Here is a 22884-nt window from a genome sequence, read left to right as displayed (position 1 = left end):
AAAAGAAACAGGGTGTTCAGCAGCAAAGATTTCTTTAAATGTCTGGTAACTTACAAAGTCAATATAAAATTAGACTTTTCAGATATTCACAAGATTTCCAGGGTTTCAACTCTAAAGAAGAAAGCTTCTTAAGTGAAACTTTAATGAATTCCTAAGGAATAAAAGCATTGAGAATGATAGTAAAAGCTACCTACAGATGGCCTAAGAAAGCAAGATATTTTCTGTTCCTTACATTATCTGTGTAGTTACTGCTACCTTTCTAAAACAAAACCAGCACACTTAAAATGACCAGTTCCCAGCACTCTCTGAAGCTAAACAACCCAACTAACTAAGTCAATAGCAAGACTTCATGAACACCATCAAGACAAGAGCGTCTCACATTCTTCCTGATGTGCATTTGTGACTGAAACAATCCTGTTGGCACAAATCTAAATTCATGAATGAATCAAAGGCGAACAAATCACAACCCAAAACAATCTCACCCCCCCCAACCTGTTCACCCATAGTCCTTTAACATTTATCTTGTATCATCAAGAAAGAACAGGCCTTTTTTATTCATTGCAGAGGAAACAGACAGGACAGATAATGATTGATTGATTCCTATAGAGAGGCAGATAGTGTAGGAGAGAAAGGCACAGTGCAAGGAAATGGTGGCAAAAATCATAATAGTCTCATGAATTTGTTTGTCTTTTTTTTTCCTCCAGTGTTCTACTGCAAGGGAAGAGTTGATTATAAAAATGAGCAAGGATGCAAGCCCTGAATTAAATAAGCCATCAGCAAGGATGATGGTATCAAGAGTGAAAACCTGCAGGAAGAGGCTATGAAATAATATCCTAAAATCCTAAGGGGGAGAAAAAAATCCCTAAGCCAAAATAAAGCAGCTGCACAGAAGCAGATGATTAGTGAAAATGCAAAGCAGGCTACAGTAACTTGCAGTGCTCTGAAGGACCTGCTTCCATTGGCAAATATCCACTGCACACTGGCCTATCAGGTCCTGGGCAATGTGCAACACACATAGACAACTGAATGGTTAAAACAAAGTATGTGTCTTCCTGCATTTTATTCCAGAGTTGTCCCTAAGAAATTATTATAACTCGAACTTTGCTGATTATTTAAAGGTAAAAGCACAAATACTCAATAGATTTTCTTAGACTTCATACTTATAAGTGGGATGTAATTCTGTAATTTTTTCTTAATTATCCATTTAGTGCTGATAATAGGGGGGGACACGACTCAATATCAGTAAATTCTATGAAGAAACACTGATATTACAATTAGCTACAAAAGGTGCAAAATAAATCAAGCAAGCCACCATAATTTTAGCACTTTTTACCCTCCATCTTGATTAAAGAATCATTTTTTGACTTTTGGTTAATAAATCTAAACATTAGGTGTAACTTAAACAACACAAAAAAATCCTGATGGAACTCAGTTACTGGAGTTCTATTTTTAAATAGTACTAATGTCATAAAAATTCAGAGCTAATAAAATGTGTAGATTGTATATTTTTATAAACCTTTGAGCATTATAAAAAGCTGCTATGTGCTGTTAAAAGAAAAATTGCAACATTACCTTCTAGGTCTTTCACCAAAAAAAATTTATAAATTATTTTAATTTAATTCCTTTTAATACAAAAGGAGAAAGATTCTGAGACAGAAAAAACACCTGTTGAGGTGATACTGAAAGACTGAATTTACAGTCTTAAGAAAGCACAATGAGGATTTTCGGTGTGCTTGATGGTCATAGAGAAAAAAAGCTCAGCTAAGACATTTGAAATGCAACATTGGAATGCAATTGTTTTAAGTAGAGATCAAACCACATGTGTTTGGGACTACTAATGGAATTTTTCATTATCATTCTTCTGACTACAGCCCAATTCGATTTCAGAGTATGCTTAAATTTAGACACATAAATGCTCCTTTTGACTTCAAACTGTAGATTCAGGAACTGTTTCCTGATTGGGGAGTTATGTTGTTCTTGGAGAACGTAAAACTGCTGTTCTCCAAAAGTATTAAATAAGAACATTTACTCTCATTCACACTGAAAAATATACATACATAAATATTTAACTACACCATAGTGAATTAGTAGTATCAAGGATAGGGATGAATTTTTAAGAAAATAAATCGATATTGAGTTATTTCCTGTGAAATACCGCAGCAGTTGTTATTTTACCCACCTCCTCACTAATTGTGGACACATGAAAATGGACAGGTGGCTCTTTCCCTAAATTAAAAACTAGACAGTGATTCACAGCTACTTCTGTGAAAAATGACCAGTTTGGACAAGTGGATGGGATGCCCTCCATGACTATTTCTCCCACCCTTCTCACAACTCAACAACGGCACAACAGGCCACAGGCCAACAGACACAAAACAGACGTCATGCCAAAGGCAGCCAAGAAGTTGAAGGCCTGGGCTCTTCTCCCACAGCCATCAGTGCTGGCACTTCCATCCCTGTTTGAGGCTGGCTGATGGAAGGAGCCCAGTGGGGAGCACAGGGCGGCCAAAGGATGGACTGGCAGCATTATCCCTCCCCCCTGGGGCCTGGAAAGCAAACGGGCATCCTCACACTCTGTGGTCAATGGGGAGGGAAAAGCTCATGCTCCATTTCCAATCAAAACCCACACACAGAATTGAGGGTGAAAATAAAATAAATCTAAATATGAGAAATTTGCATTTCCCAGGCTTGAACACACAGGACTAGTAATACTGCTTCTCTCAAACTCAGCTGGGAGGCAAACACAACTAATCATCAGTGTTGCACTCATTTATGAAAGGGTTAGAGAAAAACGCATTTCTTTTAGGAAAGGGAGAGTATCATCATACAAAGTCACGCCAAGAGGTCAGAGAAGAAGTTTAGTTTTTCATAGTTTGGACTGATGCTTCTGAAAACCAGAAAAAGTCTCAGTCCTCCTACCTAGCCCACTCTCCTTTTTCTCCACTCTATCTTCTCAAGTGCAAACAATCCCTCGAATTTCTGCTTGGCAGCAAAGAGATTTTTCATTTCAGCAGAACAACACACAGATAGAGACAGACCTAAACCAGGGTGGGATGGGGAAGGTTCTCAGGATTCCATTCCCAAATGAAGCCCGCTAAGCAAGAACTTCTCGTTATCTACTTCCAGATTTCTTAAAGGCAGTATGTACAAAAATGTATTCAAAATATTCTACCTCCGTGGGAACATGTGTCATCCTAACAGGTGTCTAGACGATATGAACTGTATGAAAAAGCAGATTACTAAAGTCCAATATACACAGACCTTTTGAACCAGACAGCTAATTAAAAATTAAAGACAAAATATAAGAAATTAAATATACAAACTATAAAGTAAGATTTCTCAAATTTATAGTGAGTATATTAGACTAGAGAACCCAAGATGAATCTTACTATTGAGATATGGAGAGGCATATACATAGCACAACTCAAACTAGTATTATAAAACCAGGAAACAGAATTTTTAGGAAGCATTTACTAAGTGCTAGTATTCCCTTAATTTGGTTAGACAGTGATCTAGACAGTGTAAAACAAAATTACATCAAGAAAGTAATAGCCAGTTACAATTGAGGAAAAAATAAATTGCTAAGCAAATTGTCTCATACCTGTTGTACTATTGTTGTTAGTTCCAGACAGAGCTGTATAACATTATTTCTTGTTACTGAGTAATCTGTGACAGCAGCAAAAGGTGATCTAAAAAAAAAAAAAAAAAGAAAAAAAAAGTTGAATAGTACTAGCATATATCCACTTGCAGTTTTTAAAGTCCTCTTTAAGAATTCCATTTATAAAAACATTTTTTCTGACACTTAACTTCTGGACTGCCTTTACTCCCCCAGAAAAAGCCCAGTTTGTCTTCAGCATTTGTTTGGGAATACCCTTACAAAGGCAACCAGAGGCACTACTTCCTCTTGTGATATCAATGGTGTCCAGATGTGAATCAGATCAGAAAAGCTTTTGGCTGATTCACTGGGATTCTTGGGATTTGATCTAATATCTGGTGAAAGTAGTGGAGGGACTCAGAATAAGTAAAATCTTTATCTAAAGGGGGGAATAGCATTTAGAGCCAGAGATGCATCAATGCTCAGAAGCAGCTGCAAAGGCTAAACTGGAAGCACAACCAAACAAGCCCACACACTATGCTACAGTCAGAACTGCTTAGGGAAACACACAGTGCAATCTAACATTTACAGACATTACCTACGTATATCCTATACCTTAAAACTTTATATTAGAATGTTTAAAATGCTTGCCCACCTGGAAGCTTGCTTGCTTTCTAGAAGAACTGCTAAAATGTATTTAGTTAGTGAAGCTGGCAGTCATCTGATTTCTGTATTACAAATCTCTCTTAATCTATAAACTCAACTTGGACTATATTCTAAATTCAAGAAGAAGCCAAACACTAGGCAGGACTGGTATTTTCTCTAAGAGGAGTCAAGACCTTGACTTCATCAGTGTTGCAGATGAGGTTTTAATGGACATTATTAACATCACAAAGATGGCATTTCTCCCTAATATACCTGCTTCCAACATTTAAAACAAACAAACAAAAAGGTGGTAAAGAACCACAAGGATTGTAATGCCTGAATAAACTAATCATGCAAATGTGCCAAGATCTCAAAACAGTACTTTAAATGTGGCTGCCTTTAAATTAAGCTGGGTGACTAATCCCTTTCCCAATTGCCTTCTTTCATCACTTCACACATATTTCTATATACCTTAAAGAGTTTTACATATTACAATTTCCTTATTTAAGCCTAAAGACAAGCTTTCAGTACAAAGAACTCTGCTATAAGAAAGCCCAAATGATAACTGTAAATATAGTTCTACTGGTTCTAGTAGGTTTCTAAATTTCTTTTCCATATACACAATTACTGAAATTTTAGTGCAGGCAGATTTGGAACTGTCCATTAATAACCCACGTGAACTCGCCTGTCTGTGCTGGTTTCGTTTAGTGCTCTCTTTCTTCTCCAGGGCTTGCAATCCAGCCCTGAGGGTTCATTAGACAGAATTAACTCTGAGGTGCATACTCAAGTCTGGCAGCTTTAATTTGATGTAATACATCACACAATGACATATACTTTCTGCCTGTATTTTCTAGAGAGAAAAGCAGTATAAATAAAAGTACAGAAATTGGAAGCTAGGCAGAGTATAAGAAACATAAAAGAAACAGGAGAGTGAGGACTTGGTAGACAGCATGTAGGTAGGTTCCAAAAGGTTCCTTATGAAAGTCAGTGGACACAGATATACAATCACAATTCAGAGTCCAAGTTTTCTGCAGTGTATGGCAACCACTACAGCAAGTCAACCCACAGACACATACATAGATTACTTCTGAAGTTCAGGAGACATATGAGCATAAAAAGTGGGATGAGGATAAATATGAGGATAAAAAGTGACTGAACTGCTTGGTTATGAATCATAATTCAGTTGACAAAGTGTTTGGGTAAAGATCTCAGACACATGGTGTGATTCTTGAGGTGTCCTGTGCAGGACCAGGAGCTGAACTTAATGATCATAATGGGTTCCTTCCAACTCAGCATATTCAATGATTCTATGATGTGTTAAAAACATTAGTCAAGATGCACAAAAACACTGATATTTTTCCTTACAAAATGGTAACCGTTGAGGTTCTGATATCTACCTGAAACCCTGATTTTAAAAGGTCATGTTCATTTAGGAACTCACTTTTATTGAAGATTAATGGAATCAAGCCAGCAAATGGTATTATTTTACTTAAAGTATGAGTGTTAATACAATTTGATCTTGAAATTACACAACCGAAATCTATTTGACATTTCAAGGCCTCCAGCATTTCTCTAAACAAAATCACACGGTAGGCTTTGGTTTCTAATACCGCATCATCTTCCTTCATACTTCTGTAATTTAGTTTGGTTTCACGGTTCATGAGGAAAATAATGGCATTTTTACCATCATTGCTCTTAGTGAAGATCATTCGAAATGCCCCAAATAAACTCTGCTGACATTAAGGAACAGGCAAAGGGACTGAGACATTATTCATTTTTGTTACATTGAAGTTAACACAGTGACGACTTGCAACAGCATGTGAAGCAGACAGCAAGGGTGTCGGCAGGAGGGAGAAGACTACTAAAAATCAGTAACAAACGTAATATTTTGAAAAGTGCTTAACAACTTGGAAAGATAAGGAGACAGGTTCATGTTTTATAAACTTTACTCCTGCAGAAAATCTAAGGGATCCTCCAGTTGCCTCCTCTGTAGGTCTCTGTAGCTTATAACCAACTCCCTCACATCAGTTTCTGCAGATGCCTCTCTGCGGTACTGATGCAAACAGGACCAGTAAAATTGCAATTCACTTTTCCTCCCCATTCCCACTTCAGACTTCCCTGGAGGTAATCTGTACGCACAACTACACAGCCACTACTGCATAAGCAGCTGGAGAAATGGTAGGGGCCTCTCTAAATATTTACCTCCAAAGGAAATATATTTTGGTATTTACATCCCAAGCCTCAACTTCAACAGTAGAAATTCAGCAAGACTTAGTATAACAATGTGTCAGCAGTTTCAATCAAAATATCAACAAAAACTCCATTGTAGGACCACTGACTGGATTTTATATGAGGTACAATGTAAAAAACCAATCTGACAAAAACCCTCTATATTGGTAATATATCCACTGATTGTAATTTTAATACAGCACAGTATTATTGACTGTGAACAGATGAATCAACTTGTATAAATGCAAATAAAGCCTACATACACTACAACTTCAGTTGGCTGCTAAAACACTTTCCTCCTCGAGGCACATACTAAGATTAAGGAATTCCCTGTCCAATTAGACCACTTCTCTCTACTTAAAAAAAATTATTTCCTTGGCTTGGCAGACCCATTTTATCAGTTTCCAATTTTTACTCTGTTCTTTCAAAGCCACGTCTTTCACAGTCCCTTGGACCTTCAGTTCTCAGGTACCTCCTACAGCTCCAGTGAAGAAAACTCCCTGAGGAAAAAAAAGCAATTTTCAACATGTGTACTGTCCAAGTCATAGAATCATAGAATCAGCCTGGTTGGAAGGGACCTCCGAGATCATCAAGTCCAACCCTTGATGCAGCACCACCATGGTTACCAGACCATGGCACTAAGAGCCACATCCAGCCTCATCTTAAAAACCTCCAGGGACCATGAATCCACCGCTTCCCTGGGCAGCCCATTCCAATGCCTGATTACCCTCTCTGTAAAGAATTTCTTCCTAATATCCAATCTAAACCTCCCCTGGCAGAGCTTAAGACCAGAGCTTAAGACCATGACCTCTTGTCTTATTGATAGCTGCCAGGGAGAAGAGACCAACCTCCACCTGGCTACAACCTCCTTTCAGGTAGTTGTAGAGAGCTCTTAAAGTTAAACAAGAACTAAAGAACTGCCTTGCACTGGGGCCACGTGCTGCCACACTTCCTGCTGTGACATTGACCTCAGTGTCTCATTGTCTCTCTCAGTCATTTCCATTTGTAGAATCTTTTTTACTCAGTTTCTCCTGCGATTTGTTTGTTCTTCCTTCAAAACTAATTCTCTTTCTTTGCAACACGCATATGAAAACACCTTTGTAGCCCCACAGCACACCTACCTGACCACATGCCCTTTCCATTCATTGCCACTTCCAGACCTCTGCTGGTCTCCCCTTTTCATTCTTTGTCTAACCCGTCTATACCTGATATCATAAGGAAAAGAGATTTATACAATCACATCAGTGCTTCTGCAAACACACGCAAGGTGTTTTTGCCCTTAGTCTCACCTTTCCTCCATCATTCCGTTTTCCAACTTTTGAAGCCATTAGCCATTTTCAAACCACTTTCACAAATGGGTAGGTAATAGGTTTCAAGGATAATTAAGTTCATATATGTTTTGTGATCGCGCATGCACCTGGAAAAGTGGGAACCTTTACATTTTTCCACTGTGCAAACCCACACTGTGAGTCTTTACCTTAGGACACCACAGCAAGATGAAGAGCTTCTAAACACCTCATTCACAGGGGAAAAATGATCTTACTTTTTTTTTTAAACATTAAAATAAATCAACTGCAAGACCTTAGTCTATAGGATGCAAGGTTTTTCTAAGACAAGGCATGACAGACCTACTGGTTCTTTTCACATTTTTTTTAAGTCAGTCTTTGACATAAATAATAACACCTCTGAAAAGTGAATTTCTTTATACATGTGTAAACACACATTCAGTAACACACACTTGGTGTGTGTACACTTTTATGAATTGAGACCTTATTAACATCTTTAGCAGTATCAGCATCTTTCAGAATGAAAAATAAAATTATATTATCTAACAGTAATTAATTAAGCCACCCTGAAGGATTGGTAGAAAAACCAGGCACATTAATGTAGTACAGATAATTCCCTCACAGTCCTAAGAAATAATACAATTCAACAGCTATTAATACTCACAGCTACTGATTGCACATGAAGGAATATCCTTCAGAAACAATTAAAAATTTGTGAAGGAGATGCAGATACTCGGCATTTCTATATTATCAATATTTTTGGCCACATATGCATTAGCCTCCTCATCTGTCTTCTTCATATAAAATTCACTCAGGGGAACATGATACATAGAAATATCTATTTCACTTTAAAAAGTTGCAATTTGGACACATATTGACTGTTGTTAGTAAAAGCACTGCCCAAAATATAAGTTAATCATATTTCACCACTAGTTGTAGTACTAAGGTATTTTATAACGACAGACTTTGTGAGGGGTTTAAAAACAATCCCATACTTATTTTAGCATCCTACCAAGGGAAAACATCCTCAGAGCCTTTTGATTAAACATAATAGTAGAAAATCTTTTAAAGAGAGAGGCAACCAAAGCAGTAATATAACTCAGTCTTCAAAGGTAACATATTAAGCTCAAATAAAAATCTGAATGTACAATACTGTTGTATATATATTGTGCCAAATCCATCTGTGATTCATAGTTTTAGGCTTTCATGAAACAAAGATTTTATTTGTCTTTCTAATGCAGCTGCTTTATGTAGAATCAGGGAAGAATGCAGTAAAATTCACAGCAGATAAAGGAATTCTTTAAATGAGTGCTCTATTAAACATTTACAGCTGTTCCAGGAGCACAATACAGTTAAGTACCATAGCATTCTTAGGCAGCACTTACTGACAGGTTTGGCATACCATTCAAACCAGCATAAAGGAAAATGTATAAAGGAAACAAGCAGGTTTAAGACTAAAAACCAATCGACAGAAAGTGCATTATTTGTGTGGTGAGTAAAGAATCACTGAACTCTTTTGTTTTTGCTGAACTCTTTTGTTTCTTTTCGCTTGGGTTTTCATTTGTTTACCCCCACCATCTTATGTGCAAGCCAGACTTACCCCGTCAGGACAAGTAATAACCAAGCACAGTTAACAGGACTGTATGAAGTCTGTTATAAAGGAGACTAAACCAGTAACACTTTCTTTGTAAGTAAGAAGTTACGGGCTTGCAAACAATGTTCCTTTTCACTTAAAACTACAAAATAGCCACACCGTAAACATCACCAAGGCTCATTCACCAAAAACAATGAGGCAAAGAAATTCAGCTGAACACATTTTACTTATAGTGGAAGAAAACGTATGCATTGACCATGGTAAAAAGAGGGAGATCCATTTTGGAGTGGGGAACGTGTTCTGCTACCACAATGCTTTCATACAAAGCAGCCTTAGAGGGTGCACTGAAGCCGAACACCTAGAATTGTTCAGTCATAAACAAAGAGTGTTTACATCATTGCAGGCTACACTTCTCTGATGCATCAGAGCTCACAGCTTAAGGCTTGGAGGCCCTGTTCTGCTGTCAACCACTGAAGCATTCAAATGTCCTTAACTTCAGGCACAGATTTTAGCCTTGCTTTATAGGATTTATGTATACACATAAGTGCCTCACAGAATACTAGTACATTTAAGCCCACACCAAAATGATTTGCTCACCTGGGGTTTAGAATTAAAGGATTACACCCTGCCTCACCCCAATCTGTGAATGGCCCTAAAAGCAGACCTAGATTTGTTAGAAAGGCCTTTTACTCTGAAATTTTTCATTTTGTTACTTCTGTCAGCAATTTTACCCTATATTTTACATAACCAACAATTTCTATTTACAGTTGGGTTTTTTGTTCATCTTCTTGTTCCATTCTGTCCAAGTATCATGTATCTAGACAGCAGCGGTAAATTAATCAGACTGATGCACATTTGTCAGCCTGCCTGCTAGCTTTTCTCTGGCCATAGCACTGAAAGACTTGAATACAAAATCTATCTCCACAAGATCTTTGCTCCTATTTCTTAGACTTCAGCGTAATCTGCAGGCACAGCTTAAGTTTTCTATTTCCAAATGGAGGATAGTGTGAAAAACAAGGGCTACAGGAGAGTTTCTGTGAAAGACATATTGAATCACTGCCCACACAGATGGCTGAGTCAAACAGTACACTAAAAAAATCCAGTGGTCCCTGACAAATCCTATTTCATGACCATTAAAAGCTGTGACACAACAACAGACGCAAAATGTTGTAGCAGTTATCTCATGGGAAGTAGATTATATTTTCTTAAATTCTTAAGAGAAAAATAAACTACGACCTTATCTTGGCTGTCTTTAATGAAGACTCAAATAAAGCCCTAAAAGTAACCAACCCTTCCTCACTCCTATTCACTAAGTATGTGTTTGTAGTTTAGACAGATATTGTTCCTATTGCTAAGCTCCAAAACATTCTTCTTGATACTGCACAAGATACATGGTATGAGGAGTTTTTGCTTCGGATAACATCGCCCAAACGCTCTAGAGCAGGCAGGAACAGGAAGCCCAGGAGCACAACTAAGAATTTTTTTTCTTGCTTAGGGCAGTCTGCAGGAAATACAGATTTCCAGGGATTTTGGTTGGCAAAGACAATCAAAGTGTGGTGGAGGTGAATAAAAAGAACACATCAAACCAAGAACAACCTCGAAGATTGCATCAGCAGAAGCCTGTGCTGACAGAGCTAATGCAGCTGCCACCAAATGTCACCCCAGTTCAGGCTCGCTCAGGATCCTTCCTCTTCCACAAAAAGCATTACAGTTCTTTCTAGTCAAGACTACAGTAATGAGCTTTACCTGCAAGAAGCAACACTTTTACAAAGTGATTTTCAGATGAATTGTGAATGCGTACTCTAAGAACAAAACCTTATCTGGGATTAACAGAAATAAATACATCTAATTTCAATTCCAATTAAATGTGCAGATACTACTGGACATACTAGTGTACAGAAAAAAAATACTTTTATGAGGCTGGAAATAGCTTTACGTCACAAAGTTGCGACATGTTCATGTTGTGAATTCAGAGTACTGAACTCAGAAGAGTAATCTTACTTTAATTATACATGTTTTTAAAAAGTCCTCCCCAGGATGGAGGGTATCAGCCCTAAAAAAGGTAGGAGAATTTCCAGGAACCTGACACATCAGAGAAAAAGGAGGATTAAGAAAGGTGGCATATATTACTATTCCATAGAATACAACTTGTATGAATTACAGGAGTAAAGACTGAAAAGAATACCAATTATTTAGCTGTAAATCTAGAAGACCTGATTGACAGAATATATTATACTCTAATTCCTGAGAAGTATCTCTGGAGATATATTGATGCCAAGTTGCTTTGAACTTGGTAAGTTGTTTGTTGCTATAGCCTCCAGTGTGGTTTTCCATCAGCCTAAGAGCTACGTTAATATCAAGTAGAAACACATCATACTTTCACAAAAGACTCACAGTTTTTCAAGAAACTATCAATCTTGTCAGGAAATTCACTTGGAAGAATTTTAAGATTAGGGAAAGCGTATAAAACAAAATATTATTAAGCTGCAAAGAGCATAGGTTTTGCATGCTGAGAAAATAACAGGAAGTTAAAATTAGTCTACAAAGTTTAAGAACATAATCTATCAGTGTGATGACAGCTTCTTTACAGGACATTATTGGAGAGCTGTTTCATGCTCCTCAAAATCATCAGCCAACCTCTTTTGAAAATAGCTAGAATTCTCTACTAAGTTTTCCAGCTCCTAAATGAAACAAAACCAGAAGACTTTTAAAGCCTGGCAGTAAAAGCTACCCTAATTTTCAGTAAAACTCAATTTCTGACATACATCTGGAAGTAGGACTGCTCCAGGCAGAGACCTGGAACAAAGAGTGTCCTTGGACTGGTCCTGAAAGAGCCACAGTGAAAGTGTGCAAATCACTCAGCAAATCACGACTCTCACAGTCCTTTCAATAATTGTGCCTGGTCTAACAAAGTCCTTTTAGATTGTAAGTTTCCCACAGAAACATCATAAAAAGAGAACTCACTAGAGTGACAAGTGAAGCACAGCCTGTATGGAGTCATCACTATTCCCGACACATAAAAAACACATCATTGCATTTCTATGCAAGTTGGAGCTGCTGCAAGATGCTTTTTCCAGACATGACCTCAAAAACCACTGCATAGGGGCAGCCTAGTAGGGCTGTTACAATGGGGTGGACAACCCTAAGAGCCACTTCATTCCTCCTAATGGTTTGCTCCACCTTCTCAAACCCCAGAGATGGAAGTGGTACTAGAAACCAACCAGAAAACTAAGATTTGCGGTCCAGATTTAATAGTAACAGTGAAAAATAAAAGTAAATCCATGTTCCTTACTTTAAATAATTATTTTTTTTAGATCTTTCTATGTCCCCCTAGTGGCCCCAATACCTTTTTAGAAGGTAAATAATAAGAAGAATCAATCATTTTGATCTCCATATGTTCCCACTTCCTGAGAAAAATGCAGTCGTTGGCCTGCCTTCATTCTAACTTGGGGACTTCACAAAGAAGAAAGAGCAAACCTTACCAATATACCCAGATGCTCATAAATCAGAAAAGTCTTAAAATGTTTCAGGAAACATTTGTTAGAACCAGGTGTTAAAACTACAAAGATCTTCAAAAGGAATTTCCTAGAAATCTGAATCCTTATTTGGACACTAAAGACAGCATTGCTAAAAGCAGGCTACCACCAGGATTGCCCTCATTTTTAACTTCTTGGAACTCCTGGGTCTGATCAGCTATCATTTCAACTAAATGTAAAAGTACATGCAGTGCACAGACGTACCGTGACAGAAAGAACCTCAACTTTGTAACTAACAGTCTTTAACCACAGCCACAGTTCTAGTGAGAAAAGATAAGGTTATTTCTAAACAGAAAGAAGTGGTAAAAACTAATCTATCTATGCAAAAGAACACGTTCTTCTACTGTTCTTTCTGTTTCAAAGCCCAGAATGATATGCTGTTCTCTGCCAAAAATTATTTTTCAGGGAGAAAAAGTGAAGCCTATGGGTATTCCAATTAATAACAAGTTAGAGACAGAGCTAAAAATATACTCCCATTTTTTCAAGATTCAATACTAGACTGTTTCCATGAGATTGCATTAATTCTCTGCAAATTTAATGTTAAATATCTAAGCAGAAATGTAGGAGCAATCTTTGGGTACTCTGGGTTTGAAACTTGGGGAAAGGCTAGAAAGGGAGTAGAAAAGAAGGAGCAATGGTAGCTGCAATCTCCTGAACAAAACAAAGAACTTGCAGTTCAGCTTAAGAAATGGAAAAGACTCCTGCCTCACCTAAACCATTCATATGGAAATCATTTATGGGACAGAAGCCAGTTTTCCTCAGGAAAATGAAACACAAAACACACAGCAGTAAAACTAAATAATTCTGTTGGATTTTTAAAGTTACACAAAGCTCACGCTCTGAACAAAAATTCAGCTGTTGCTTACAATATAAGATACACCTTTAAATCAAGACAAACATTTTAATTTTGCTGATGAAAGTTCATTGTGATGCATTTTATAAAGACATACAGATGAACTAATTTCAACCACTTCAGGAGTTTCAATGATCATCTTAAATACTTCCATATTACTCTTGTTATAATTAGAAAAACATCACTACAAATGTAGCAAAGGGGAGCACTTAAGTCCTGATCTCAAATACTTCCTAGGTAACAGAGGTAAAAGTATAAGACAGTTCCTATTGCCTCTACAGTTTCAGAGGTATCTCACTGCCATTTAAAAAACCTAAAACACAACATGCATGTTTTTACACACATACACTCTGAAACTATATATTGACACCTATGTAATAAAAAGTATGATTACAGTTTCGTGAACTTGTTAGTATCAGAGCAATGAATCTGAGTTATGTGTGTCAAAGGGTTGTTCTATATTAATAAAAAATACATATATAACCTAAATATGTCATCCTGTTGATTTATTGTATTTCCAGATATGTGCAGGGTTACAGTCCATTTGGAGGTATTGTACTGAACTGCTATCTGAACTGCATGCTGACATAGCAAAAAAAATTGGCACGAACATCTCCTCAGAATATGTAAATGAATTCTGCTTCCATTTAATGTCTACATTACATTTTGTAAAGAAGCTGGGGTTTGTGCATGTGCGTGATCTGGTTACCTGTGACACATTTGGGAGTTTTTACCTGTCCAGCCAAGCCAGCAGACTTTTAGCAGCTCCAATCAGATCCACTACTGATGTCAGAAAATCATTCGGTAATTTGCGACTGGTCCTTCCATCATAGTGACCACTCCTTCTCCTCCCAGTGATGAAGTTCTGCAGATTTTTGGCAGATGCATTCAGTTTGTGAGAAAGGGTTTTTAGATTTTCTGTTTCCAAACCATAGTTCTGCATTAAAAAAAAAAAAAGACCAATAAAATAAAGTTAGCTTTACAGATGTAGAAGTACAGAAAGGAGTACCAAGAACACCAAGAACACTGCTCTTCTACATCAAAACTTAACCATTCCTAATAATTAAGGTAGAATACACCCACTCAGTAGTTTTCAAATGTATAGCATGTTCTGTTTCTGAAGTGCATAAAAACAGAACAAAAGAAGAGCAAGATTATGAGTGATCTTTTAGCTCATTTCAAGTGCACTGAGAAAAACATCTCAAAAAAGAAGAAAAAAAGCTAGTCTGGAAGACTGTTTCTCAAAGCAGTGCATCAGTCTCAATAAAACACAGAATCATAGAACAGTTTGGGTTCAAAAGGACCTTAAAGATCATCTAGTTCCACCCCCCATTCTATGGGTAGGGACACCTTTCACTAGACCAGGTTGCTCAGAGCCCCATCTAACTTGACCTTGATCAGATGGTTCGCTCAGTAGATATGATGGTTAGGGATCAGTCCCCATATCCTTACTTACAATAATTCCTAAGATCACACTTGGCATGAGGGCTTGCAACTAGCAAAAGCATGCAGTGTGGACACAGTGTGATACTAAATTGTTTTTGTTGGTTTCAGAGATGGAAGTACATTCAGTACCTCATTTTTATTCTTTCTGTCACTAAAGGACCATCAGAATCACAGACCAGAGAACACAACACTGCCCTGCTCAACCTCTGTGTTGCCCATTTAAAGTCAAATTCTAAACTTTGTTTCCATTTAAGAGACAATTTCTTAAAGTTAAATTAAGTTCCTCAGCTGTGCAGCAGAGACATAATTATCCAGAAATATTAACAAATAGTACTTGGAAATCCTTCAAAAGTACAAATGTTACCAAACAGCACTAGAGAATACCCTGATTTAATGTTCAATTACAATATAATATAGTAGGATTCATGATTTGTTATTTCTATAATAGATTTGTTTTCCTCACTCATGCAAAGAGTAATACAGTTATTACAGAAGAGGTCTTATTTTGCCTTTGCAAAGGAATAAGCAATTGTACAGACTTGAGCTTAGTATTACTCTAGAGAATTATGGAATTCTGAAGGTGCTCCTCACTTTAACCACATCACAGGGTGATAACATGGGGTGCTGACAACTTGTTCAGTTGACAATGTAAAAGGTTACTTACTATGGAAGATGGACCATTTCCTACCACAAATAATGATGAATTAGGATGTCCAAAGCTCCTCAGACACACACAGAAAAATCTACTTCTCCTCCTATGCCCCCAGTTTGGTCTCCATACTAATCTGTCCACAAGAAGAGATGGGAGAAGAGATAAACTTGCCAATGCTAATTTAAGACTGCTGAAGCTTACTCACCTCTTTTCTATAAGAATTGGGCAGGTGGTGAGGTGGTGATTGTTTACAGCAGTTGTCAGGCTCCTAATCCAAACCATCTACTAAATGAATTTAATCCTCTTTAATGACACAGGCTGCAGAAACATTATACAAAAGCTAGTCTTGGTGAGCCCCCAGCCCTCCCACAACATCCACTCCCAAGCCAATGAGAGATCATCACAGCAGGGAGAGACTAGAGTACAGGGCTTGTCTGCCATCTCCCAGCCAGCTCCTTGTGCCTGTAAACCAAACACACTTTGTGAGGGAGCTGCTAAAACAACCACCATCTTTTGGAAGCAGAGGATGCACTGTGGAATTCAGCCTAAGGGAGCAGTGACCACACACTAAGGTGCTTTAAAAACCACTACTGGAACTTCTGTGAACATCCCTGTTTTGAGCAAGGAAGGCTTTGCAGGCATGTTTCTCAACTGCACAGTTTCTGCACAGGCACTGTCCTCTTCTCCCACACTTGGTTCCCAATTAGACAAATTGTATGTTTGGGCAGCAACATTTCTACCATGTAAATATTCAAGAGCAATTATACAACAGATAAAATTAGGTTATAAATAAAAAATTACAAGATGAAAACAATTAATTGGGATTGAAAAGTAAAACATACTTTATTATGCAGCTAAATGGCTCATAACTAATAACTTATTAAATCAGACTGAAGTAAAGGGATAAACATCAGATAAAAATAAGTCTGTTTTCTTCTGCAGTTTTCTGTGGTTGCTCTGGCTGAGGGAGCCTGAAGGAGACAGAGGAGTGGCTATGAGTAAGTTTGAAAAAAATAGCAGATTTGTCCTTACTTCATTCTGCTTCTTGAGCATCTAGCTCATTTTGGCAAAATTAATGGGGGAAGAAACAAATAAAAGATATCCTGGACAAATGATAAGTTGCCAAAAAAGTCTTACAGATCAGGCAAACCAAAACCCCACCACAAGTGAGCCCCACCCCACGCAACATGACACTCACATCCTTCGAAGTGAAGTGGTAAGACCACAAACTGCAGGCTGGACACAGGGCTTCTATGGGGCTGCCTTCTGTCCAACACACTGAAATGCTGAATTTCTTAATTCAGGTGTATGTTTCTAAGAAGCTGAGTGCGATTATACAAATATAAAACCAAGGTGGGGGTGTGCATGGGGAAGGAAACGGGTGAGTCCAAGCCCCTGCTTGCCTCGCCAGACACGCCCCACATAGGGCCCATGGCTGGGGGAGGCACAGGCTGGATCACAGTGCTCCTCAATAACCCCAAATTATTTAACTGTGTCTTTTGCCATCCCCCACTTTGTCACCTTCTGTATACCTCATCTGCTCAGACAGGCGGGTGCTGGTTCCCAGCCTGCACTGGAGTGACATGTCCACCCCAGCGGGAGCCTTGGCAGGCAGCATGCACACGGACCTCCAGTCCCACCAGAAAGTAAAGCACCAGCAAAACAGAAAACCTGCAATACTGAACACTGCAGAGTAAGCAAAGCAACATTCAAATTATTTTCTACATGAGGACAATAGGCTGCCTTCATGTATAGGCTTCTTTAGAAAATCAGCTCCTACAAAAGCTTAGTGGCTTCTTGTTATCACCTAAGTGATGGCCACCCATAGCCACACTCTTTTTCATATTGTTTTTTCACCATCAGATACGAGGAAAGGAAGAGGCAGTGTTAAGATACAAAGCCTATTTTCACATATATTCATCAAATGTGTATGTGTGTGTTCTTTAACATAAAAAGTCAGCCTAAGCTACATATAAAATTTAGTCTTACATAAGGATGGCACTGACGTTGGTAAAGCGTCCACCTGTAATATGAGACAGAGAAAGCCAGAGATTGAAAATACAGAGATAAATTTCAGGCAGAATATATTTTGGGGCAGCTGTGTTTATTGAAGCCTTCTAGTAAAAGGATCCTAAAACATCAGCCAAGCTAACAAAATCCCCACTTTGTTTATCACTAATATTTCTGGCCCACATTAAAAGAGTCACATGTTGTGAAAAAAGACTGCTTAAATAAAAACTGCCAAGTGTAATAATACTTTATATGTGATAATATACTATTAACAATATGGTTTTCTTAGAAATGCACTGCATTTATTTTCAAGTACCATAAGAAGATAATTGCAGGCAAAGGAGACAGTTCTTCGTTTTCCCCTAGTCTGCATTTAGCCAGCACTAACACAAGTTATGCTTTCATTAACCAAAATAAATTCACAGTCACTGAAAGAATCACAAAGAAATCTCTGCATGCTTGTAGAGATTATGAGAAGGGATGCAAGTCTACACATCCGCTTTCTCAACGAGAGGCCAAAGGGCAAGAGTTTTTTCAGACACCCTGCCTCAACAGAAATGGCTCTAATGCAGTCTCTTCTGGCAATCATAAAACAAGAACTTGATGAATCTAAGCTACACAGAGTAATAGCTTGTCAGCAGGTGTTCCAACTAAAGGTGGTGGGAGCTATTAATAGACATCTTACCTGCTAATTACTTTTCTGTGGCTTCACATGACAGTGTGAGTGATGAATTGTAGCTCTTTTCTTCACATGCTGACAAGCAGCAGCTCTAATCACCACTGATGAGTTTTGCTCAGTTTTTTTGCGAGAAGAGTCAGCCTAGTCCCCCTGCCAGCCCATCTTTGCATCAGCACCACATGGGTAGGAAGAGAGTTTAGTAATCCCATGGGGAAGTAAAGCGAAATTAGCTTTACTTGGATTAGCTTGATGAATGTTCATTAGTTGTGTTCCCTGCTTCCCTCAATGAAAATAAAAGAAATTAATAATAATAAAAGAATCAGACCTCATTTCATCTCTTTCCCATGTTAAATTCACTTGACTTGCTGGTGTGGAAGTGTGTCTGACACTGTCAGCAAAGCTTAAAAAGTAAAGTGTTCCTAACTCATACAGCGCTAACTATCTCTGCTGGCTCAGACAGAGTGTCTAGAAGCTGTCAAGACCTTTAGTTTTAGGGTATTTTTATACTGCCCATTGCAAGAGCAAAGACATCTCAGTTAACAAAAAAGGCCAAGCTCAGATCTAAACACATTGCAAAATGCAATACAGACATAGCCACAGTCCCATTAACAAATCCAGAAATCCCCTAGAAGAGAAGCCTCCATCACAACTTTTATGCAGCCATGAATACCTCTATGTCATCAAGCACATACCTCACATCAAGTTCAGTGATACTGTTTGGCTCCTACAAACACTCCAAGACAGAGAAATGAGTATGTGGTCCCACTGCCTACCTCCCTAAATCACTATTTCTTCTCCTCAGCCCAGAAAGCTGAGAAACCAGTGGAGAACAAGGCATGCAGTGACCAGTGCTAACTCTTACTGAAGAGACACAAGATGGGAACTGAAAATACTACTGCTAACACTGGTGCTTGGAGGCAAAAAGAAAATAAAAACAGCATCTTCACCAGGCAGGCAGAGCAGATAGCAGTGCTCACATCATTAATTTCTACTGCCTGTATAAATTGGAGAAGGTAAAGGTTATTTTTTGTTTGGTAAATGTCTGTCATCACACACAAACACTGTATTTTAAAGAAGGAAAAAAATGGCAACCTTTTAAGAAGACAAATTTTATAGTCTAGATGGCTGTACTGAGTAATAAATTATGTGTAAAAAAGTGCAACTTCTCAATTATATTTGATTTCTCTCAGTAACTATGGGTAACTATCACAAAGATGTAATAATAAGTTTTCTTTCTTATGCAATAAAAAGGCTTTTTCCACTTATTCACAGGCTGAACACAGGAGTTTTAGGCAAGTATATCATATGGCCACTAAGAAATTTACCTAAAATCACCTCAGGTTAGCTTAATTCTGCTCCTCACTATTTTTCAATGCTTTCATCTTCCAGATTTATTTCTTGAGTATCATTTCTTTGCTTTTAACCAAACAGCCTGGAAACAGTAAAGTTCACGGAATCCTCATTTCTCAGGAAGCCTAAGGAAAGTTCTAAAGGAATAATCAAAACAGCATCACGTGATACCACAGCACATGGCAGCCACTTCAAAACCACACCTTAAAATTTGTGGCAGACAAAAATTCATCAAGAAAAGTGCCAAACTTCGTCTCCAAAGTTGTTTTTAAAAACGAAAAAATGCATCTGAACGTCGTTCTCCAAAACATTTGGCTGAACACATCCCACAAACTGAGGCAGATAGCTTACCAGCTTAAAGCTGCTAGCAACTGATATCACAGCTTGTCATATGGAAGGTGCCTTATGTAACTTTATACCTCATCAGATCTGCCTACAACATATATTTCTAACGGTCCTTCTTCCAGCGTCACAAAATGCCAGTACTAAGGTTATCTCTCCTTCAAATAGCACTGACATATGGGGTAATTTAGAAGTGCACAACACATGATCCTAACACATTTGTTTCATAAACACAGAATAAGTAGATAAGAACAAAAACCCAGATAGCTCAAGTATCATTTACTGCAATTATTAAACATACACTGATTAAAAGGCAAACGGTTTCAAAGAGTATAAATATTTGTCCTAAATGTTTACAGTCAGAAAAAAAACTCAGGTGCATGATACTTATAGCCCTGCAGAACCTTGGAAAGATTCACAATCATCATCATCATTAACCCCTTTCTTGAAAAATGCCCTTCTTTTTCTACAGCACAATCAAGCAACACATCAAAAAGCCAAGCCCTGGTCACGCTTTGTAGCACTAATAGAGCAATTATATAAACTATTCTTCTTACTCTTATTCAATCAACAGACTCTGAAACACCAAGTGCTCATTACTTTTTTGTTTTTCTACTTTCTCATGTAATTTTGTCCTTAGTCAGTCAAGTGCTCTTACTTCTCCACAGTTGAAACTACTAGTTACATATTCAGTTATATGCATTTCTCAAAGTCTTAAACAGCTAACCAGCAGTTTAAAATATTTCTTTAAAAAAGGGAATTAGGTAATTGTTATGAACACACTACTTCTTTAAAACATTTTACAATGTAACAGCTCTTTTCCTTCAGTCTGCTTTTAACTAGGGGATTAGATTTTTATAAAGGCTCCCTTCCAACCCAAACCATGCTATAAGTCTATGAATAAGGTCATGTATTTTGTAGTCACCCAAACCTTCAAACATGCCAAAGAAATATAAAACAATTAAGAAAAGTATCTAGGATCCATAACTGATTCTTGAGACTGATGAGAGGCAGGACGTTCACCCTTTGCATTCAGACAGATTCACTGTCTTTGGCAAACCACAGAGTTTACTGCATTTCGACGTAAAAGATCTGCTAACGCATTTTTAATGTGATCTATACGAGCTATCAGAAACCCTTTAATTCCTTAGCTTTATTGATAGAAACCCTTTAATTCCTTAGCTTTATTGATCTGGTCATGGACTTCAATGTTTTCTGTCTCTGCAGTTAAGCCAGCTCAGGCTGAAGACAGGAAGGCATATGATATATAAGCAGAACTTTAACTTGCAAAGGGCAACAGTGAAAAGGGTAAGTAATTTTTCTGCTATGAGCAGGCAGAATATTAACACTAAATCCAAACTGCAGTACATACAAATCTCCATTCTGAAATGAAGTCTTTCTCATTTAGCACTATGATGATTAAGTTTAATAGTCACTGTTACTGACAAAAGTAGTTTTCAGACCTGACTAGTGATAAGTGCAAAGGAAATGATTTCTGTGTGAGAAATGGCAGGAAGATGAAATTAAGATAAAAGGCATAATTCTTAAGAGAAATCAAATCATTCATGGGTAAAGTAGGTCTATTTTTTACATTCATTTGCATATAAATGTTTTGTGTTAGTGGTAAATTATAAGTAATTTCATGCCGTTAGTGCACACCAATGTTTTCTCTGCCAAATAATAATGCTATTTCATCTGCTGCAATCTTCTAGCTTTACAGATTCAAATATACAGTGTATAATAAATTCCTGTGCAGCCATAGCAGATTTAAATAACTAGCATGAAACTAGTACTGAAACCAGTATGCTGTATAAAGCAAAAAAACTGTTTTACTTTATTGTTTAACCAAACTCTATTCTACACAAATGCAGATTCCCTGAAGAAGTATTTTGCAAATTCACGGGGACTTATAAAGTTCTTTGCTTATGGAAAACTTCAAAAATTCAAAATAATTCAAAAATTATTTGTGAAGTTTTTGAAATATTTTTATCTTTCCAGAACAAAATATCTTCCATTTTTAAGGTTTCTGTTTAAAAAATATTTGAATATGTTCAGAATTAAATGAATCTAATTTAATCTTCATGTAAATGAAATGAACAAGGTATTTTGGAGAAGCAAATAAAAAAAAAAGAATCCTCATGCATCAAGGCATTGTGGTGATATGTTAGATAAACTAGATAATTTTCTTAGAGATTAAAGAAGCAATGTTTGGCTGTGCGGTCTTCAGTCTTTGTATTCTCCAAGCAGTGAGGCAAAGCACAGTGTTGTCAGGGAAAAATATGATACCAAGTAAACATAAAATTTAGAGTCTGAACACTCAGCAAAATATGGTCATGCCCAGTTTTGATAAATAAAAATCCATCTCCTGACAAACAGATGATAGAAAAATAATTATGTGCATTTCTCTGCTTTCTGCAGCCCCGTGAGGTACAGCAGCAGATACAAGACCTCCAGATTCACTCCAAACCTGAACATTGATATATAGTGATCTGATGGCATTATCTAAGTAATCCGTTTTTCATTATGCATTTCTCTTTTTGTAAGCATCATCCCCATCTTTCCTTAATTTACGTTCTGTTGGCATTGTTCATTCACATCCAGTTTTTAAAGCAACCGTCAAGGAAACAAGGCTCATCACATTTTATTTGTGGATGAAGCTCTGCTACA

The 22884-nt window shown here is 37.5% G+C and overlaps 1 protein-coding gene across 6 annotated transcripts in view; it reads right to left on the bottom strand.

The window, feature by feature from the left end:
• Positions 1 to 22884, bottom strand: part of CNKSR2 (connector enhancer of kinase suppressor of Ras 2) — a 207682-nt gene that overhangs the window by 143537 nt on the left and 41261 nt on the right. For all 6 annotated transcript variants that reach the window (XM_017831466.1, XM_017831467.1, XM_017831465.1 and 3 more), the window contains exons 3-4: positions 14473 to 14675; positions 3602 to 3689 (exon numbers count right to left, since the gene is read on the bottom strand). In XM_017831466.1, the coding sequence (XP_017686955.1) occupies positions 3602 to 3689; positions 14473 to 14675 (291 nt within the window). The remainder of the gene's footprint in view (positions 1 to 3601; positions 3690 to 14472; positions 14676 to 22884) is intronic.

The sequence above is a fragment of the Lepidothrix coronata genome, unplaced genomic scaffold, assembly GCF_001604755.1.
Source record: "Lepidothrix coronata isolate B3197 unplaced genomic scaffold, Lepidothrix_coronata-1.0 Scaffold191, whole genome shotgun sequence".
NCBI classification, from domain to species: domain Eukaryota; kingdom Metazoa; phylum Chordata; class Aves; order Passeriformes; family Pipridae; genus Lepidothrix; species Lepidothrix coronata.
This window is presented reverse-complemented; position numbering and strand designations above follow the sequence as displayed.